The sequence below is a fragment of the Neolamprologus brichardi genome, chromosome 18 (genome assembly GCF_056152115.1).
Source record: "Neolamprologus brichardi isolate AB-2024 chromosome 18, ASM5615211v1, whole genome shotgun sequence".
In the NCBI taxonomy this organism is placed as follows: Eukaryota; Metazoa; Chordata; class Actinopteri; order Cichliformes; family Cichlidae; genus Neolamprologus; species Neolamprologus brichardi.
Window position 1 is genome coordinate 19,274,921 of NC_142121.1, and position 20,623 is coordinate 19,295,543.

General features: G+C 38.6%; 1 protein-coding gene across 4 annotated transcripts in view; it reads left to right on the plus strand.

Moving 5' to 3' along the window:
- Positions 1-20,235, plus strand: part of st18 (ST18 C2H2C-type zinc finger transcription factor) — a 41,113-nt gene extending 20,878 nt beyond the window's left edge. For 3 of the 4 annotated variants that reach the window (XM_006786362.2, XM_006786364.3, XM_006786365.3), the window contains 20 exons: positions 1,350-1,401; positions 2,257-2,287; positions 2,466-2,653; positions 6,485-7,195; positions 7,881-8,015; positions 8,940-9,030; positions 9,126-9,218; positions 9,751-9,959; positions 10,248-10,447; positions 12,320-12,565; positions 13,611-13,723; positions 14,317-14,379; positions 14,692-14,760; positions 15,028-15,090; positions 15,429-15,509; positions 16,954-17,175; positions 17,329-17,417; positions 17,562-17,665; positions 17,764-17,910; positions 18,050-20,235. In XM_006786362.2, the coding sequence (XP_006786425.2) occupies positions 1,350-1,401; positions 2,257-2,287; positions 2,466-2,653; positions 6,485-7,195; positions 7,881-8,015; positions 8,940-9,030; positions 9,126-9,218; positions 9,751-9,959; positions 10,248-10,447; positions 12,320-12,565; positions 13,611-13,723; positions 14,317-14,379; positions 14,692-14,760; positions 15,028-15,090; positions 15,429-15,509; positions 16,954-17,175; positions 17,329-17,417; positions 17,562-17,665; positions 17,764-17,910; positions 18,050-18,190 (3,048 nt within the window). In that variant the 3' untranslated portion in view covers positions 18,191-20,235. The remainder of the gene's footprint in view (positions 1-1,349; positions 1,402-2,256; positions 2,288-2,465; positions 2,654-6,484; positions 7,196-7,880; positions 8,016-8,939; positions 9,031-9,125; positions 9,219-9,750; positions 9,960-10,247; positions 10,448-12,319; positions 12,566-13,610; positions 13,724-14,316; positions 14,380-14,691; positions 14,761-15,027; positions 15,091-15,428; positions 15,510-16,953; positions 17,176-17,328; positions 17,418-17,561; positions 17,666-17,763; positions 17,911-18,049) is intronic. The other variant, XM_006786363.2, reaches the window with a different exon arrangement.
- The last annotated feature ends 388 nt before the right edge of the window (positions 20,236-20,623 follow it).

Genomic DNA, 20,623 nt, shown 5'->3' on the forward strand with positions numbered 1-20,623 from the left:
CAGTGCGTCAGAAATGCCTGCGTGTCTCCATTTCGGAGCAGCGCTCACAAACAGAAAGGTTTCTTGTCAGACTCAGACTTCTATACGTGAAACTGATTGATTGAAAAAGAAGCTCTAGTTAAATATACAAAACAGCCACTAAAACTATTTATATCAAAATTGTTTTTACTGGTTAGGCTTACAATACTTACCATCTATTATTCTTATTATTCCTATTAATATAATCATTAATGTCATGAAGCTTGCTTACTTCACGTACATAACACACAATACTCTTGACTGATCAGAGAAAATGTAGATACTATAAAATAATATAAGAAAGTTATGTAAATATTTACATAAGATAGGCACATCTAAAATGTCACATAAAGAAAGGGGGGAAAAAACAATCTGGTAACATTATGAGTCAGCTGTGATATTTCAGTGCACTGATAACATCATTTGAACTTTGATTAATGTCCATGTTATAATCTCAGGTTGCATGATGCAAGACCAACATTTTGCCTTCAGAGCAGCACATTTATACAAAATGTTAAAGCATGTCTGTGTGGAAAAGTGTTACAAACTAATGAGGTACATTCATTTTTACAGAATGTAATCTATAGTGTTTGGGAGTTGTTTGTCTCAATAGGCTCTAGTAATCAAAAGTAATGAACCTATTATGAGCAGGACCTCTGAGGGCCCGGCGTGGCATTAAGAGTGTGGCACATAAAAGGTTTATTAAAGGAAATTAAGGTCCATCACTGCCACACCTGCTCCCCTATTATAAATGTATGACAGGTCAGTGCCTTCAATCACAACAGCAAACGAGAGAGAGGAGTCATGTTTCCCATTACCAGGGAAAAGTAACAGCATATCCTATGACTCACAGATTTCACTGGCCTGTGACCACTATACGCCACCATCAGCCTGGAATAATTATGTTTAATAGGTTTTATTTGGGACCCACAAGCAACAGCCAGCGAGAGTGGATGGATTTTAGCAACTATTTTTGTCTAAACACACTCTCTGAGGTGCTGTCCGTACTTTAATGTCATTATTTAGTGTCATTACATTTTTACTCACCTTTGAAACTTTTTTTCCTGGCATTATACTTTATGTGTTTGCATATTACTGGTGTTTTTAGAGCTCTTTGTGATGTTGCCCCCCCCCCCAAAAAAAAAAAAAAGATTTTGAGGCTCAGTGGCTCTGGTTACCCTGCTTACCTGCCAAACAAAGCAAAAAAAATGCACATTAATCTATTAAGTATTTAAGCCTTTTGTCATTTTAGAGAATTTAATTAATACACATTAAATGGATTAAAATGTCTCTTTTAGTTGCTCATCTGTACATTTAATGGTTTGTTGCAGATGGATTCTGAAGGTGAGGAGCAAACCTTGAAAACATGTGACAGTAACACAGGTGAGTGCAGCTTTCAGGTTTAGTTTGCTTTTAAATACGTGCACACACACACATACACAGATATGCACGCACACACACACACACGCATTCCACTTATCACCATGGGCTAGGGGTATCAGTTCAACAATCCAACTTTATAACTGTCAATTTTATGTATTATCTTACCGGTCTGAAGAGCACTGCACCGCCATTTCATTATTCAGAGGGGAATAACTTCATTAAATTGGAACACTGGCTCAAATTAGTTAAGGAGTGTGTATATATTGTGTGATTGAAAACCTCTAGACTGGATATGTCATTATGCAAGTGTTCAGGGCCTCTGAGGCCTTCCTGCTCACGCTGGAGCTATTACTACAACTGGGAAAATTCATGAAAAGTGTTATTATTGGTCGTGCTTCATGGGAGTAGGGGTAGAACTTGTGAATGAGATTTATGCAGGCCTCTGGGAAAATTGATTTACCCTTTTAGATCATGTTGTCAACACTGTCAAAAGATGAGCTACTGTTGGTTTCCCAGAGAATGAGCAGACTGAATGAAAAGCTTTTCAGATCAATGAAGAGACCACTTCTACATCCTTATGCTGATTATACCCGATGGCATTGTAAAAGGGAGTAAAAAAATCTATGCTAAAAGCTTGGATAAAGCGCGGGTAGCCCATGTGGTATCATCCCTAAAACATTATCTACAAAACAAATATTTACAGTATGTTGTAAAATTTCGTGACTAATAGCCCAAAAGTAGTCAGTTGCCTTAAACCCTTAGATGAAATACATGTTGACAGATGCTGTGCTGCTGCAGTGGAAATGTAAACACAACTTTTTTTATCTGTTATTTCTTGGCCTTTATTTTTCACAGGGCTGGCTGACTCCATCACTGAGACTCACAGGTAAGCATTTTATGAAGTGCGCGCACATTTTCGTCTTTAAGCCAGAAAGGAAGCATGTTCTTCCCAAATCTTAGATGTGATTGCTAAAAAGAAACTGTAGTCTGAAGTTTAAAATAGGCCAACTGAGGCCTCCGCTGACCCTGCTGGGTTTTTCCTCTATTCCCTTGTTCCCCTCCAGCCCATATGGGTCCATGGCGAGGAAGAGGAGTGCTCAGGAAGGGGTGCAGGGTGCCCCCATCAACAAGAGAAAGTCCCTGCTGATGAAGCCCCGCCACTACAGCCCCAGCGAGGCATGTGAAGAGGAGAGTGAGGACCTGGCACCGCCACAGGACAAAGAAGAGCTGAGGAACATTGACACTCCAGCAGGTAAACAGATGTCCTGTTGTTTTGTCTGTTTTGATGAACAATTGACGCTGAATTTTAAAATCCCATCTGTTGCATTCATATTTCCCTCCCTCTACCATCAGCCAGCAGCCGCAGTCATTGTGCAGTGGAAGTGAAAGACTACACTGCTGGGTCCACATTAGTTGTGTCTCACATCCACAAATTGAAGTTTTGACAGCTGATCTGCCATGATATTTTTGGCGTGGCTTTACCCTCTTTTGATGAGGCCAAATTTCAGACCCCTCATCTGTCCTTTTTCAATAGCCAGTCCAAATCAATTGAATCCATAGAATGAGAAACTGAATGGAGGCGTGCACCAGTTCACTTTGATTTAAATTAAACTTCCTCCATTCTTTTCTACAAAATTTTTATTGAAGTTGCCTTTTGTGAAAAACAAATGAGCTGTCACCACTGCTTGGCTGGCGTTCTGCTGTTTTACTCTTTTTTTTGTTTTATTTTTTTTTCTTTTACTTGGTTTTTTTACTTACCCGCAGGAACACTTCATCTGCAGCAGTTAAAAATTGTTTATTTTCACTTATGCCGCCGTCCTTCTCACAAGCAAAAATGTTTTCTTTTTTCCTAATAAATTGAATTTTGTGCATTTTGGCAACAATGCTCGTGGTGTACATGTGCATTCTCGCCCACTATAATCTGCACTGATTTGGTATATTTTTAACGATGTAACTAAGCAACAAACGTAATTGTCCCTTTCAAAAGCTTTTGTTAGGCCCTCTAACACAGTCTAATACATAATTAGGCATAATGTCTACAGCTCATTATAGTACACATGTGTGTAGTTAAATGGACCAGGAGAGTAGCTCACTAAATTGTGTGGATTCATTGGAAATGGAATTTATTTGTTTCCTGGGTTCATATTACATTACAATTATCAAAGTTATTCACTGTGCATCACCAGTGTTTCCTTTTGTTGTTGTGTATTCCAGATACTTTTTCTATTTATCATTGATTGACTGCTTTATATATTTTTTCCCCCTTATTTGAACCTGATATTCACTAAAACAAAACAAAATCAAGCCAGAATTTTTTTAAAAAACTAAACAAAATCTGAATGTGTCAAAAGAACACGAATATTGATAAACATATTCAGAACATATTTTGCTGTGATTGTCAGATGTGGGGGCTATTTTCCTGTGGTAAAAACAAAAATTGGAAAAGTGGACTGGAGGCAGTAAGAATTTTTGCAGAAGGGAGCTGGTCATATCTGCATTTTAACAAAAAGGGAGAAAAATAAGCCTCTCGTTTGGTTGAGCCACACTGTGTTCAACTCCAGCCAACTGCAGCCCTGCTGCAGAGTGCTGGTAATGGCTATTCTGGAGTACAAACTGTTCACCTGTTCCAACACACAAACCACCGGAGGGATCCAAGTTTTTTTCCTCCGTGTCTTTCCTTTTTTCATTGCACTGCTGTGTATGTGTGTGTGTGTGTGCATATATATACGTGTGTGTGTGTGTGTGTGGATGTCTGTGTGCTTGTCTGACTGTATGCGGCTGTGTCAGGCCTGGGAGTCCATCTGGATGAAAAACAAAACCCTTGTTGCTTGCCTCATAAATGTAAATATGTGTAACTGGCTTTAATTTTTCATTCAACAGGGTTTGTCTTTAGACGCCTCTTTCGAAATATTTTTCACAGCAGGGAACAGATAGTAACACACCATAATGTCGCCTGAGCAAAAATGCATGTAAAAGCACAGACATGTCAAACCAGACATGTGCACTTAACAATGCAGGAAATCGTATATTTAGCTTTTTTTTTTTTCTTTTTCATTAGTGCCACATAATTTCTGTCGTTTTTTAAAGCTGTTTTGGCAAGGATTAGGTTTTTGTGTCGCTCCCATTAATGAGTCGCAGCTGTCTGATAATGCCTGTATCTGTACCGTCCTCTGCACTGTGTGATCTGATTCTCACAATCCATCTCTATCTATCTTCTCAATCTATTGAATCCTACTTTTTGGTTTGGCCTCTAATGTGTGGCTACTTAAGAGGATATAGACTTCCAGTGCAGCCTACTGAAAGTAAAACCCCTCACAGTCCAAAGAGCTTTAATAGCGCATAAGTTTGTATGATTTTCGAGGATCAAGAGAGATTTTGTTGAATCAATCCAGATGATAGCTTTCCATTGTTAATCACTGACCATGACTTAATATGATCAGTGGCGTTAATAAAGCGTTGTCTCAGATGCATTTTGAGGGATAACCCTAACCCTCTTTGTCTGTTCCACTGACCAGACTTTCAGTGCATAAGGTTTCACACAATCTTGTGGCTTTCTGTGCGTATGACTGGGATTTTTGGATTTATTCAAAAAGATGGCAGGCCAAAGGTCGGTGCAAATTGAATTATTTAGAGCACTCAGCAAAATAAGCCGGAAAAAAGAGATTATATATAAGAAGACATGCGTGCATATTTTATTCATCTGCACTCGAAACATTATATGTGGTTTCTTTAACACCCACATAGGATACAGAATGCCAAAAGCTAAACACTGAGTAATTTGCTTGATTTAATAAAAATCTGAATTTGTTGAAGAGCTTTTATTCGTTAAAACTTTTTCGTAATGAATCTACCTCCTACTGCAGTATCCCGCCTTTGATTTTAATCTCAAATAATATTATATGTGGTTCAGCTTCCCAGTAAGCAGCAAATATGTCGAGGCAAAAAATAAATAAATTAAAGAGCTTAATAAGCTCATTATATTACATGCACAAATTCAGGCAGCAAATAGCATGTAGAACATAGGAAAGGCTCGTATCAGCAGCTATTCTGTGCTCCGCATGCAGTACACAATCACACATTGGACATGTCATTTCAATATTTCACAAACACCTGTTTTAATTTAACAGTTTCAGTCAAATTTACTCGTAAAAGCTTGATAATTTTTTATTTTCAGTTCAGCTTTTGACACTTTGACAACCATTAATTTTCCATGTAAATGCCCTGAAAATTATTATTTTTTTAAGCGCTGTAATGGCTCTTTTTTTTAATCTAATCAAATTAAGCCAAAGATTTCACATTTTCAGCAAGTTTGGGTCAAGTTCACTAAGTCTCTCATTTTTGTGGGCAAAGCGGGGTCCCGTTTGTACCCAACAAATATTATCGTCAGTTTTGTGACTGCAGTGTATGGCTGGCTTTTCCTAAATCAGGTTGTGCCACACACACAGCACCATCTTACAGAGATTTGTCTCTTTTATCTATTTTCTCTATTCTCTGTTTGCAGGAATCCTCTTCACTTTTCTTGCTCTTATCCCTCGAAACAAGATGTACATTATGTTTTTCAAATCGGTTTTTCGGATGACAACATGTTGCTGCTTGGCTTGCACTTTAAAATACACATAACTAATTATAAACTGATGTTTTCCACCCAACACAGTGTAAATCCTTTCATAATCTTGTCCTAAATCTATATTGGGTTGTTGCTCCAATTGGAAACAACAACAAAGTGAAAAAACAATTGTCTTCCTCATGTCTGGGTTTCATGTTGAACTAGCAGAATGAAGGTTTATGTATGTTATCTAAAATATGCTTGAGGAATTGCTTGGAAATCTGACAACCATGTGATTATCTTTCCAGTGCATCATGTACTCTTTTAAATCCCATAAATGGTTATAAAAACATGTTTTTCGCAGGATATTTTTCATAGAAAAGTAACACAAAATCTAAAACCTTAAAAGGATTTACAGAAGATTACCATGGGCGCACAATTCTTATCATGTTATGTGACTGAAGGGTCACAAATGAGCAAGTTCAGCATGCAAAGACTTGAACATGTTGAATAATCAGTGTTGTCTTATTGTTTTAGATGGAAACTTAAACACAGTCAATGGAGTGACTAACAAAAATGGCTGCCATGATGTGGCAGCAAAATCCAGCAGTTCACTTGGATGGTCTGAAGTTACGTCTGTTGGCTCGCCACAGTGTGAGCCGGACACATCTGAACCTCTAATGGATGAAGATGACGAGGAGTTTCTTAATAATGAAGAAGACCAAAGTCACGACAGGATGAGCAGTACGTCCTCGCCACAGAGTCAATATGGAGACATGAGGGAAGCCGAGTGGGAGCCTCTGGCTCTGTCTGCCAAGGTGAACAGCTCAGACTGCAGTCCTTCCAGACTCTCTGAAGATGTTACAGGCAGGAATGGGCACATGAAAGAAGAGCCTCACTTAGAATTAGGTGGTCCACTGGGCAGAGCGAACATTTTTCAGGCTGAAGCTTTACGATACAGGCTGCTCCCCACGGAGGCGGACAGCGAAGGGGAAGCAGAGGCAGATAGGCCGCCTCGGCTAGACGCCTGGGCTCTGGGCCTCCACGAGAGAGGCCTTGAAATGAGCCGAGGGAGGGTAAACCTGAGCCTGCTGGAGCAGGCCATAGCTCTGCAGACAGAGCAAAGGCAGGTCCTGCACCATGCCTACAGAGAGATGGACCGGTTCCTCATGGAGCAGATGACCAACGAGAGGAGGCACCATAGAATGATGGAGATGGACGGCAGACTCACCTATCATGGAGGAAAAGGTAATAAGAAATAAAAAGGTTGATCTAAAGAAAAATCCAGTTTCATCCAGTTTAAATCAGATGGACCACTTGTGATTTGGATGATTGGGCGCTCAGAAAACATTAAAAGGAATAAAAGAAGCATTTTTTGAGGGGGGTGGGGTAATCAGAGGGAGGAAATCCTCTTAAAGACTAAAAACATTTTGGCAACAAGTGAAGTAATAAATAAACAGTCTAAAATAAAAAAAGAACAAAATTTTCTGATGGAATTGCGTCTACTCAGAATATTGGATTTTGATAGGAATCAACTGGATATTTAACCATGACCATAAGTCTTAAATCCTCCTAAAGTACCTCTCATGTTTCCCTCTGATTCTTCAAATGACTGCAGCTAAATGTATAATCCTAGATGTAATCTTTCGATGGGTGGGCATTAAGAAGTGAATGCTCTCCGTTAAACTGCAGCCATAACTAAAATGACAGATTAATAGATGGTATTGTGAAAAAAAGAGAGGCTGACTTTGCATGATATTTCAGTTTCTTTACCTTTGTGTAATATGCATTCAGAACAATATATACAATATAATATGACTCTCTTATTTCTTTAGTTCTACTCTTAAAGACAGCGTAGCTGCATTCATTTTGCCATCACTTAGTGGTTATGGTGCTTTCTTTATTGTAAAATCTTTCTTTATTGACTCTACAGATTCTCCACGGGCAGATAAAAAGGATATAAAGTGTCCAACTCCTGGCTGTGATGGCACTGGTCACGCCACCGGCCTGTACCCTCATCACAGGAGTCTGTCTGGGTGTCCTCATAAAGTCCGAGTCCCCCCAGAGAGTAAGTCGCATAAGCGGTTCTGTGTGTGCAAACAGTGTAATGGATGGTTTACACTCACAAAAACGGCCAGTTTTACATTTTACAATCAGCCGACGGTAATTGAAATCCTCTTAGCACGAGCCCAAAACAAGAAAGGCCTGCTTATACATTTAGCTGAATTCAAAGACGTGCACAAAACTTTTCAAATAAACTTAAAGGATTTTCTCTCTCCCCCTCCCTCTTTTTCTCGTAATGTGTTGTAATGTGTGAATATTGAATTCTTTTTTTTTTTTTTTCCCCCACATTGGCGATTGTTAAGTCATTTCAATGTAACTCAACAAACATTCAACATTAAACAGTAATGTTACAAAAGGAACAGAAAAAGTAATTAACTTTTTCAAAAAAGCACATGCTCTTAGACTGGAGGCCGTATTTGCAAATCAAAGGGCTAGCTAACGCAGTATTCAAAAATAAATAGACAACTCCAACAAACTAATTGGAGGATATGTACAGAAAAGAAGTTTCTAAGGATACAGAGCGGACCTTTAACGACGTGTTTGTTTTGAAGAATATAATCAGCTGTCTCGTTACGCTCTCTCTTTGCACTAAGCTATTTACATTTCAGCCACATTACAGCATTCCTCACAATGAGAAAAGCCGTTTGTGTGTGCGTGTGTGTTTTTTCTTCTTCTTCTGTCTCTGTAGGATCTTTGCTGTGTAGGCTCTAATGTGCCGGTTATATAAAGCTTCACTTAATGCAGGAAAATGTATTTGTTTTATTTCCAAAATGCTCGGCATATATATATATATATATATATATACGTTGTGTGTTTACCATCCTAATCTTTAAGCTTGATTATGTCTCGCATGTTGCTAATTTAGAAATGTTTATCTTTGCTTATCTGAGCTTATGTCATGTCTGTCTGTTCTTTGTCATCCCCTCAGTCCTGGCGATGCACGAGAACGTCCTCAAATGTCCTACGCCTGGGTGCACAGGAAGAGGCCATGTCAACAGCAACCGTAGCACCCACCGGAGGTACATCCACAGGAGAAATCCATTAGAAACTCTGCACCCTGTTTATACATGAGTTACAGTATTAGGCTAATGTGTTTGATTTCCTCCCCAACCAGTCTCTCAGGCTGCCCCATCGCTGCTGCAGTGAAAGTCTCCAAACCTCAGGATGAGAGCCTGAAATGCAGACAAACACCTGACCGCTCACCGAGGTATTATGCCACATGACGTTTTCAGTGCTCTCAGTGTGGTCACATGCAGGAAAATAATTACAGCGAGCTCTGTAGTGGACTGAAGTTCTACAGACATAACTGAGGTTATGCAAAAAAGTGATAAACACTATTACTGTTAAGGGCGGTGTAGAATATTTTTATTCAGCAATCCCAGCAGAACATGCCTATTTTGAGCTTTCCAAGCAGACATAAGCAATGGTTGCTGGTCCCTGTGAGTTTCTCTCTATTAGAGATGATAAAAGAGCAGAACTCTTTGTTCCCTGTGGATATATCATGGGCAGGATGCCCACTCCTACTATATTAATTAGTCTGGCAACCTGGCTGTGGATCTACAACACACATCAGATCCCAGACTCTGAGTGTACAAAAGCACTGGCATCCCTCAATGGTTAAAAACAATGTCTGCTCTTTACTGCTTTATATTAACTTTCCAAGCACCTTTCTCACAAGTTCCTAGGCGATTCTTTACCACGGTAAAGCATTTTATTGTCATCTGTTTTCCTCCTCGTAGAGCCCTCGGCCTAATAAAGAAATTTGAGATGAACCAGCTGAACTATAGGCTCTCTCACCCGGTAGCAGCCTTACAAACCAGCCTCACAAAAGACATGGACAAGTACAGCAGAATTCGCTTTGATTACGCCAGCTTTGATGCACAAGTCTTCGGCAAGCAGCCTCTGATGGGGCCCAACCAGGACCCAGAAATGATGCATTACCCTGATTGTAAGTTTCACACATTTTTTAAAAAACAAAAACAAAAAAACACTTGTAAATAAGGATGTTGGATAAATGTGGATGCTTTTTTTTTTTAGCCACTAATTACAACCTCTATCTACATACGACACAGATCTACATTGTATATATTTGCAAAGACTGCCCTTTATCTAAATATCTGTGATTGATGCTAAAACAACAACAAAAAATCTCCTCTTTTTTCTGGGTACTTTTAAGTTTGGGTTGAACACCTGGTGTCTCAATATCTAAATGATTTGCTAATTATTTGTCTTTTAGCCCCTCAGCAGTATCCTGGCTTCCTTGGTGCTCCAGGTGGCCGCCTGCCCACCTCTGGTCAACACAGCCCGCCGAGTCAATTCAAAAAAGAAGACGGTCTCCAAGCCGCAGCAGCGACAGCCGCCATCCTTAACCTCTCCACCCGCTACCGGAAGAACATGGAGGCTGTCGCCGACCGGCCCTTGGCAACCTCCACAAAGGTAATCAAATTAGACCACTTGGAAAGGTATTTAATGTGGTCATTTTTAAAGGAACTCTGATTTGTGTATAAAAAGGGAAGACATCAAAAGACTGGATTTGGCAAAGAGAGCCTGGCACTCTGGTGGCACAAAAACAAGGAGGTTTCCACTCTATAAAGCTTTAATGTACACAAATGAAAATTTGTGTAATCACATCAAAAGCAGAAGTACAATCAGCCTTCTTTCTCAATTACAACTACTCGCCTTTTTTTTTAATAAAACATGTGGTATTGTATTTTGTTTCGACATCAGCTGGCATGTAAAAACCTTGAACTGTTGTCTGAGAATGCATCTTGCCCGCTGCAGATGGCAGAGGATATTTTGCTTAGTTATATGATCCAGCATAGGCTGTGTGTCTACACCAGATAGTCTTTAAAAGCATTTGAGTGGATTAAGCCCATCAGATAAAGGAGTTAACATAGCAAAAGTTTAATTCACACAAAATCCAAACTCTTTTTGGAGAAGAGCGTAGATCCAAAATCTCTTCTGCTGTCATTATCTGTAATATGGCATTGTAGTCAACTTTTTTTCCAAGTCACTTCATGATTAATATTGATCGCATTCTGTGGGTTACATACATGCACACTGTACTGTAGATGATTCAAGGTTTCCACACCTACACAGCACAGATCCTTGTCTCCCAGCTTGTTGAGCTGAGAATGTGGCCCTGTACCAGGTACCAGCCCACTGAATGAATAAAACAGTGTTAGCAAGTTAATCATCTGTTCTCGTTTACAGCTTAGTTGTCTTGGAGAGACGTACAAAATAAAGAACAGCTTTCAAGTCTGAAAAAAAGGGGGCCATATTTAGAGTGTGATATGTCGTCTGGTGCTTTAACTTATACGCTTTGAAATATCAAATGCAGAAAAATGCTCGCTGAAAACGGAATAATTTTGCACGTTTAAAGGCCGTATTTACGTGTCAGTTATATGGGAAAAATACATATAGATTTAGAGTCTTTGTTTTTAGCTCCAGCTGACGTTAGAGGGAAAAGAAATCACAAAAAGTCTGCGCATCCTTTAGTTTTACAGTGATGTTATTTTGATTAGGTACACACACCATCAAATGGCTGGATAATTAAACTGGACGGCCTCATCCAGTGTTCATGAAAATTATCCCCTTTAATTAATTTGAAAGATCCCACACGCACACACTTCTCTTTGTTACAAAAAATAATGATGTATAGGGTCTAATGAAACATATGGATTGAATAATTGGTTCCATTTATGGGAAAGGATTTTAACATCTAATGAGGTACAACTTTTAATACCATAAAACAGCCATAAGTCATCATGCTATTGCGTTTCAGCACAAAAACGACAAACACATCTGTCAGCGGGGAAACTTATGCCACATTAAGCTTTTTAATTTTTGCTATAATAATGATGACCTAAAACCAGCAGCCACCCCCCAGCTGCCATCTTGGTTGTGTGTCCCAGAAAACAGATGACACAGCTGTCACTGAAAAACTACACACCAGTGATTATATATTTTTTTTTGTGTTCAGCAGAATTAACGCTGGCTTAGTTTGGTACTTTGTCTGGTGTGAGATAACCACCGTATGTATTATTTAAATACACTGTTTGTTTGCGCTGCTTTTCAAGTCAGTTTTCGTGTTTACAGAGAAATGTTACTGGGGTTCAAGTCTGCCATATTGCCTTATTGTCATATTAATGAGGTATTGTGTTGTCTTATTTACATTCCTGTGGCTGTAATTAGAGAATGCCTTTTAATTTTATCCTCTGGCTTATTTGTTTTCATAAGCCACATCCGATTTATTGTACTCTTCTGTAGCACATCAGATTTTGTGCATTTCACCTTTGTTGTCTTTAGGACATGCTCATAGAGGTGGATGAAAACGGCACCCTGGACCTGAGCATGAAGAAGTGCAAGGAAAACGTAAAAGCCCAGAGCAGGACGCCTCCCGATGACCCGCTGTCTCCCCCTGAGTCCGCTGTGGCCAAAGGTGGGAGTGTGCTCATCAGCCCCGCCTTCTACCAGCCGCTGTGTGAGAGAGACAGCTGGGAGAGCCCCATCCCTGTCAACTTCAGCAAAGCTCGCGTTTTACAGGACAAAGAGGTAAAAAAAGAAATAAAATAAACAAGATTTGGATTATCCGAATCAGAAATGTTCAGGTCAAACGATAAATTTATATGCGAGACAAAATATAAATAAGAAAATAAACCAAATAAGTTAGTGCCTGAACTCCCTCCAGGACTAATTAGGTTCTTTTTTTGTGTGTGTTTTATTCATGTATTTAGCTATTAAATATACCGTCTGCAGTAATTTCCCGAAATCTACCCGCTGAATTCTTAATTCTTCAGTTTCTCTGTCATTGTGACCAGATTACACAGATCTTGTAAGGAAACTGGGGGGGAAAATGAATTTTCAGGAATTTAGTATCCTGATATGTGTTACCATTTCATTTTCACCTTGATTGTTGTTTCATAGCATTTCCTTACCGACAGGAATTAAAACAAACAAAAAAAAAAATGTATCAGTGCTGCCAGATTTACTCAGTTTCACTCAAAAGTTTGACTAAAAATAAACTTAAACCTACCTAAAAAAATAAAAAAAAGTCTAAGTGTAGACCTCACCCCCAGGCTGAATGACATGCAGTGTTTCTAAGAGCATTTATGGAGACATGTTCTAAGACCAAGCAGAAGCTCGAGCCAAATCTGTTAATCTATAAGATGTATGAATTATATTTACACTGAGGACGTGTTTATCTATTGCCCGAGGGTCTGAATGAGTCTAATCTGGGCTCTAAAGGTTTCGTTTCTTTTGATCTCACAGGTGGTATTCATTTGTACCGCGTATTAAGAGTTGTCACATTTGCCCTGCTTTTACATCACGCACAACATCTGGTGACGGCACAGAAAAGAAGGCCCATACGTCGAATTTGTACATCACAAACAACACGTGGATTAAATATGACTTTAAATGGATGTGTGGTTTACTACTGCAAGTGTAATCTCGTCGGCGTCGTGCACCGCAACCCCCACGACTTGTTTTAAGAGTATTATTCAGGGATTTTGTTAATTATTCACTTTCAGGTCATTGCAGAGTGATGTCTGATACTTCGGACAGTTAAGGTCATGCTGTTATTTTATTTCTGCCTCAGCAGGAGGATTATGATCAGGTCTCCTTGGAAGACCAACACTACCAGGGAGATAGCAGCATGTTAAGCTCCAAGGCCAAGCTGCCATTACGGGATTCGAAGAAAGAGCTTCTGAGGTATGTGGGATTAAACAGCGAAACATCTCGCAGCAGCTTTATCGAGCCAGACACGTGTGATGTGATCGTTCCTTTTAGCTGGCAGATGGTCAGTATTAATAAGAAAAAGTGTCACTCCAAACCATACATTTGTTCCAATAGTGGGTCAAAACACTGGAATGAAACTCACTGTGTTACATATGATTGTAACTGGTATGTCTGCAGGTTCATGTGGAGAAGAAATGTATCTATTTAAAAAGTGAGTTTTCTCCCCGTATGTCCGACCTAAGCTTAACACAACTCTTGACTCTTTGTAGTTAGAGTGCATGCTCTGCTGGGTCTCCTCACGAGAAACGTAGGATCCTCTAGTTTCCGCAGCACAGCACCCCCCCTCCCCCAGATCCCCCCCGTGACATTCAGAGACATTATTAAACTGAATGTTGAGCAATGTAATGAAAAATTTCTACTAAACTTTCCGCTGTACTAACTCTTTTTTTCTCTCTCTAATGAACATAAAAAGGTTCCCCCTGTATAAGAAAGATTCAGTTCAAGCTTGGGAAAGTCTGTGGGAAGTGGAGTAATCTGCGTATTAAATGCTTTGTGTTCTCATGCAGCTGTCCGACCCCAGGCTGTGACGGCAGTGGCCATGTGACGGGGAATTATGCATCACATCGGAGGTACTGTAATTAATTACACTCTCATTAGTACCAGCTAGCAGATATATAGACAAGGGAAACAATGCTTATTGTTTAATTATGTTGATTATTACAAGTGAAAACTTGTCACTTGTAGCTCGTAGGGTTTTTTGCAGCATATGTCATGTGCTAAAAATGTGATGACACAAAAAAGCTTTCTCGTGACGAACAAGCAGAATTGTGTTTTTTTAAAGTCATTTTGTATAAATATGCCGTGCATTGTATTAAGATTATTTAATTCAGTCGTGATCAAAGAGTGAATTAAAATGACTGTTAGCTCTTTATCCTCTCTAGTGTGTCTGGATGTCCCCTCGCTGACAAAACACTCAAATCACTGATGGCAGCCAACTCTCAGGAACTAAAGTATGTGTTCTGAAAACTGTTATTGTTGCTAAAGGATTTTTCACATTAAACTAGGCAGCTTGTTTTTGCTTCAGCTTGGGTCATCTTGTTTTCCTTCCTTTCCTTTTCCTTTCCCTTTTCACTTCACATTATGCATGATTTCCATTTACTCAACATGAAGTTGTTTTCTATTTGTGCTACTTTTCTGCATATTAGCATGAATCCCCAGCTCTGCTCCCAGTCTTTTGCTGTAAAAAGCACCTGGTCTCTGTGTCTCTCAACCTGCAGGTGCCCAACACCTGGTTGTGATGGATCTGGACATGTGACTGGGAACTATGCTTCGCACAGAAGGTAGCTGAGAGAAATCATCACAACTGAGCATGAAATACATTTGTCAGATGCATGGCATTCAAACAGATGGTGAAAGTCTCACTTTAAAAACACGCTGCACTTTTTGATTTCTTGTTTTTCTCGATTCATTTGACTGCCTTTTTATCTGTCTATCCATCTATAGGCACATTTCAGCTACATATGTGCTAATGCAGTAAAACTTATCTTTTTTTTTTTTTTTTAAAAACATGCAAAATTGCAACTTCCTAAACCTCACGGCTGCCTGTACAATTCCAGCCTTTATTGTACCTCATGAATAGATTCTTTCAAGTTAACTCACTGTCTCCAACCATTTTCAGCTTGTCAGGATGTCCACGTGCCAGAAAAGGAGGTTTGAAGCTCACACCAAACAAGGATGACAAAGATGAGCAAGAGCTTAAGTATGATTTTCTTTCTTTCTTTCTTTTTTCTTTTTTGCTCATCCTATGCTGTCACGTTTGTTTGTTTTTTGTTTGCTTGTTTTTCTGTTTTAAAAATAAAACAACAGAAAACATTGGGAAAATGCGTCATGCTTTTGTGCCCGGGGGTATAGTACCTGGAGGCCATTAAGTTAAACAAAGAAAATAATACTTCTCTTGTCCTAACATTAGTGAATTATTTTCAAAGGATTAGTAACATGTTTTTTTTTCTGCAGGATTTCACCAGGGTTTTTGTATTTTTTTTTCTATTTTCTGAATGGGATATCTGGCTTATCACTCTTCACAGAGTGCTTTCTTTATAATTATAGTATATTAAGAAAATGTTGAATTGCCGGCTGTGATGGCATTGCACTCATTTGGAGCTTAATCACTGTTGTCTGTTAAAGTGTTATTGGAAAAAAAATATAATGGAATTGATTTGCAGCTTAAATCCAAAGTCTGATATATGAGCCCTTGTTTACTTATACATCTGGACACTGATTTTTTTTTTTGTTGTTTTTTTTAATTACTAATGCAAGGGCACGAGCTTAGGAATTAAACTGGAATAGATCTCATACACATTAAGAGAGAAAGGGAGAGAAAGGGGGAGGGTAGCAAATGTCCCTAGATTATTGTAAATAGTGGGCCATATGGCATGCCTCCATTGTCCGGGTGCCTTGCATCAAGCTACCTACCTGTGGTAGATGTAAGTAATGGGACCGGTGTTGTTTTGTCCTCTAAGTGCTGCTTTGCTGTTGAGTAACAAAATGCTGAAACAGGCTTTTTGCAGCAGCACTCCACTGCATGTGTGCCATTTGTATCATCTCAGGTGACCTTTCACCTTTATCAATAAGGGAAAGGGTTAGCCACCTCCAAATTACATTCTTTCGCATGAGGGGATACATGACAATTATCTGTAATTCATGTCACTCCATTACTGACCTGCAGAAAACAGGCCTGAAAATGCAACTGACAAACTCTTAATGATATTCAATGTGAGTTGTGCTTATGTTTTCAAACACAAATACCATCCACCTGGAAATGTATACAGTGAACAGAAGGCCCATTCAAACTCAAGTTTAGAGGATTAGTTACTTGCAGTTAATGTGATTTTTCATAGCCCATCTCTAGTTTTTGGCGACTTCATTTTTTAATCAGCATTTAGATGGATTAATCAACTTAATGGTTAACAAATCTTCCGGTCTAGTTATTGAAAGAGATTTTTTTTTTTAATGGTCCCAGAGATTTTTTTTTTTTTTTGCAGTTTGACAATAAAGCAGTTGCTGTTGTTTTTGTGCAGCTGGATGATTTTGTTCAGTGGGTAGCACAAAAAATAACAAATGTTATTAAATGCAAGCTAGTTAGATTTTTCCGTAGTGTATGCATGTTTTCAGCGCCTCATCCTCTTTGTTTGTCACTACGGTAGGTGTCCGGTAATTGGATGTGACGGACAGGGCCATATATCGGGAAAATACACATCCCACCGCAGTGCAGGCAGTTGTCCACTCGCTGCCAAAAGACAGAAGGAGTCGTCCATCAATGGGATGCCCTTTGCCTGGAAGTCCAATAAACAGGAACTGCCCCATTGTCCCTTGCCTGGCTGCAATGGCCTTGGACATGCCAATAATGTGTTTGCCACTCACAGAAGGTGAGGCCGCCTGTCCTCCATTTTATCTCTAAACAATACCGCTAGTCGACATGTCGCAGTCTTACTCTATCCACAGTCCTGAAGATGTTAAAGTTTAGTAGTTTCGGTGATTTTCTCCTGTCTAAAATTGTCATTTATGACCTGCTGAACTAGTTTGTCCGGTTGCCCGCTGAACGCACAAAATATCAAGAAAAAGTACTCCGAGGAAGAGATGATGACTATCAAATTTAAAGCCAGCAGTGGTAAGCTACTCTGACATTTTGTGTGGCATGGCAAGTTTTTTTTCTATTAGTGACACTGGTACAAAAAAAAAAAACAGTGAATGAATAAAAAAATCTGTGATCTCTGCTGGAACATGATAAATTAGACTATCTCCTCTAACACAGGTGTTGAAAACAAAGATGATATTCAACATCTGGATCATGAAATAAAAGAACTGAACGAATCCAACATGAAAATAGAAGCAGACATGATGCAGCTCCAAACCCAGGTAAGTATTTACTCTCACAAAAGTCATTGGTTAAAATAAAGGCGCGAGACCTTTGCCCGCTCAATTTGATGAGATCCCTGTTGTTTTGTACCCGAAAGCAGATCTCCTCTATGGAATGTAACCTGAAGACAATTGAAGAGGAAAACAAGATGATCGAACAGCACAACGATAGCCTACTGAAGGAGCTGGCTCACCTAAGCCAAGCTCTTATTAACAGTCTAACAGACATTCAGCTCCCTCAAATGGTACAGTAAGCCTTGACCACAGTATCCACTCCAGCTCACAGTGTTTAACCTGTCCAGAAAAAAATAAATAATCATTTTCCTGAAATTGTCATTTCTGCTGTGCTGTTTTCACTAATAGTCAAACATGTTTTTGTTGCAGGGGCCCATCAGTGAGCATAATTTTGAAGCCTATGTGAACACATTAACTGATATGTACAACAACTCGGAGCATGAATACTCTCCAGAGTGCAAGGCCCTCTTGGATAATATCAAACAGGCTATTAAGGGCATCCATGTTTAAGCTGTGGAGCTACCAAGAGGTTTCTTTGACTTGGGATAATGACACTAGATAGCTCTATTTTACTGAAGAGTGCTGGCTTGGCTGCATGTATAAGACAAGGCTTTCGGAAATGTGTTTGGCATTTTCCGGTAAATACACTGCACTGAGAAAATTACCAGCCAGATTTGTAATGCTTCTACTGTTTCTGCATTCACTCGATATGTTTATCCTGGTGAGATTTGTTTTTTTTTAACCCCTCTTGCACTTAATTATTTTGTATGGTTTGCTTGATTTTAATCTGTATGTGTTCATGTCACTCTTATATTATTGCTATTTATTACTATATTTGTTCATCAGTGTATTTATTTCCTCGATTTTTATTTATTTCTAAAAACTGTAAATGCGTAATATTTGAGAAATCAGTTTGACTTTCTGCACATTGTAAATTACATAGAAGCACATTCCAATTTCATGGCATACTTTCGCCACCTAGTGTTGAAAAACCTATATTATTGTTAGTATTATTATTATCATTATTATTATTATTATTATTATTAGAACATAAGTTGAATCTCCCTTCAAAGTGAAAACCTACCAAAACTACTAAGCATCAATGTTTTTAAGCATTGCTTTCTTTCCTTATTGGAGACTGAATGTATGGTAAGACAAAGTGAACACCAAGATTTAAAAGAAAAAAAAAAGAAATTGCAATGCAAATGTACTGTACCTTTTTCTACTCAACCAATAACAGCTGAATGCAATGAGGAGGTGACACTGAGCAAAAATGCAACATCATTCTGTGAACTGAATGTCGGATACTGCTTTGCATAGTGTGGCCACAAAAAGAGTGCAACAAAAATCAAAACGATCACTTTGTCAAGATGTCTTTCTTTTTTTTAAAAAACAAAACAAAAAAATATAGATATTAAACTGCCTTCTGTGCACACTTTGGAGTGTGCATATAGTATGTGCCTAAATGTATATGAATCCATAAAAATATACAAGTACTATGTTTTGTGGTAGGACAGTATTATGTGAATGGTGTCTGATTTAATATACAGTACAATTATTTTCATAGGCGGAAACGTTCCTGATGACTGTTTGAAAGCCGTTGTCTCAGTAGCTGTAATCTCAGAGTCAGGTTTTGAAATATCATGACTGAGATTGAAAGTCTGGTGTTAATTTGTTTTGGTTTTTTTTCTTTGATAGCGCAGAGAGGGGGCAAATAAGAAGGAGTGGATATCTCTTATCTGCTTAAAGGCCTTAACATTTCAGCCAGTCTTACAGTTTGAACATCCTTGGGCAGATTTGAATAGTAGCTATTTCAAAACCGAGCTGACGACCACTGCAACCTGCATTTTAGTTTCAATCATTACAAGCAAAAAAAATTAAAAAAAAAATAGAAAAATGATAGTTGTTGGCTAATCAGTTGTTTGTTTGCATCAATTGCACTTTTGTATATGAGTTATTTTGTGTTTTTAGTTGCCCATACTGACCTTTGATAAAAGAAAAGGACCGGCTGGTTAATCCCCAGATAATAATAAAAAAAAAGAGCTACCCATTTCAGCAATACATTTCTTTTAATTTCTGCAAAAAGACATCAACAACATGTAGCCTAGGACATTTTGAAGATGAAAATGTAACAGCAGAAGAGCCAAATTACAGAAAACCAAGACCCTGTTTTATCCAAATACTCGACACATTTTAAACAATTTTAATCTTTTAAAAACTGAATCACAGTCTTTAAATCTAACGATCTTTTTCTTTGTAACTTCTTATATGTAATTCCTATACCACACATTGTTTGCTCAGGAAGTTTTGTGAATAATATTTATTTTTTTTCCCTGTTAGTATTTGATGTTTTGTAATGTGAAATGCTTTTTTGTGGAACGATATTAGTATGATATGAAATTGTACTGTATTTTTCTTTTCTTTTACATTAAAATGTAATGCTTTTTTCAGTTAAGGTAGTTTGTAAATTGAAACTTCCTATTACTTTTAATATTTCATAATAAAGATATGCGCTGTGTTGTACAGTTTGTGTATGGTAGAAATAAACTTTTCAAATGGTTGTGTGGTTTCTCAAACGTTTTGAGTCCACCGTGAATTGACTGCATCCCGTTTTCCTCCCCAATAAGTCAGTAGGCGTCAGCTTTCACGATGCATTAGCATCACCTAGTGGTGAAAAATAGGGACTGGATCAGCAGACGCTGGCAGTTCTCTGTGTGCAGTTTTTGTGCCATTTGGGGCTAAAATGAAAATAAAGGGATATCATGGCTTTAGAGCTTTTAGCTGTTGACTGCCACAGGTTCAAGTACAGATATGTATCTTTGCTACATGCCAATCCTACCAATGAAAAACAGTGTAGACCTCAATAATGTCCCATATGTTCAGCTTAGAGATCATTATTGAAGAAACGCCCCCAATATTCAATAATTTGTTTAGTATAGTGTA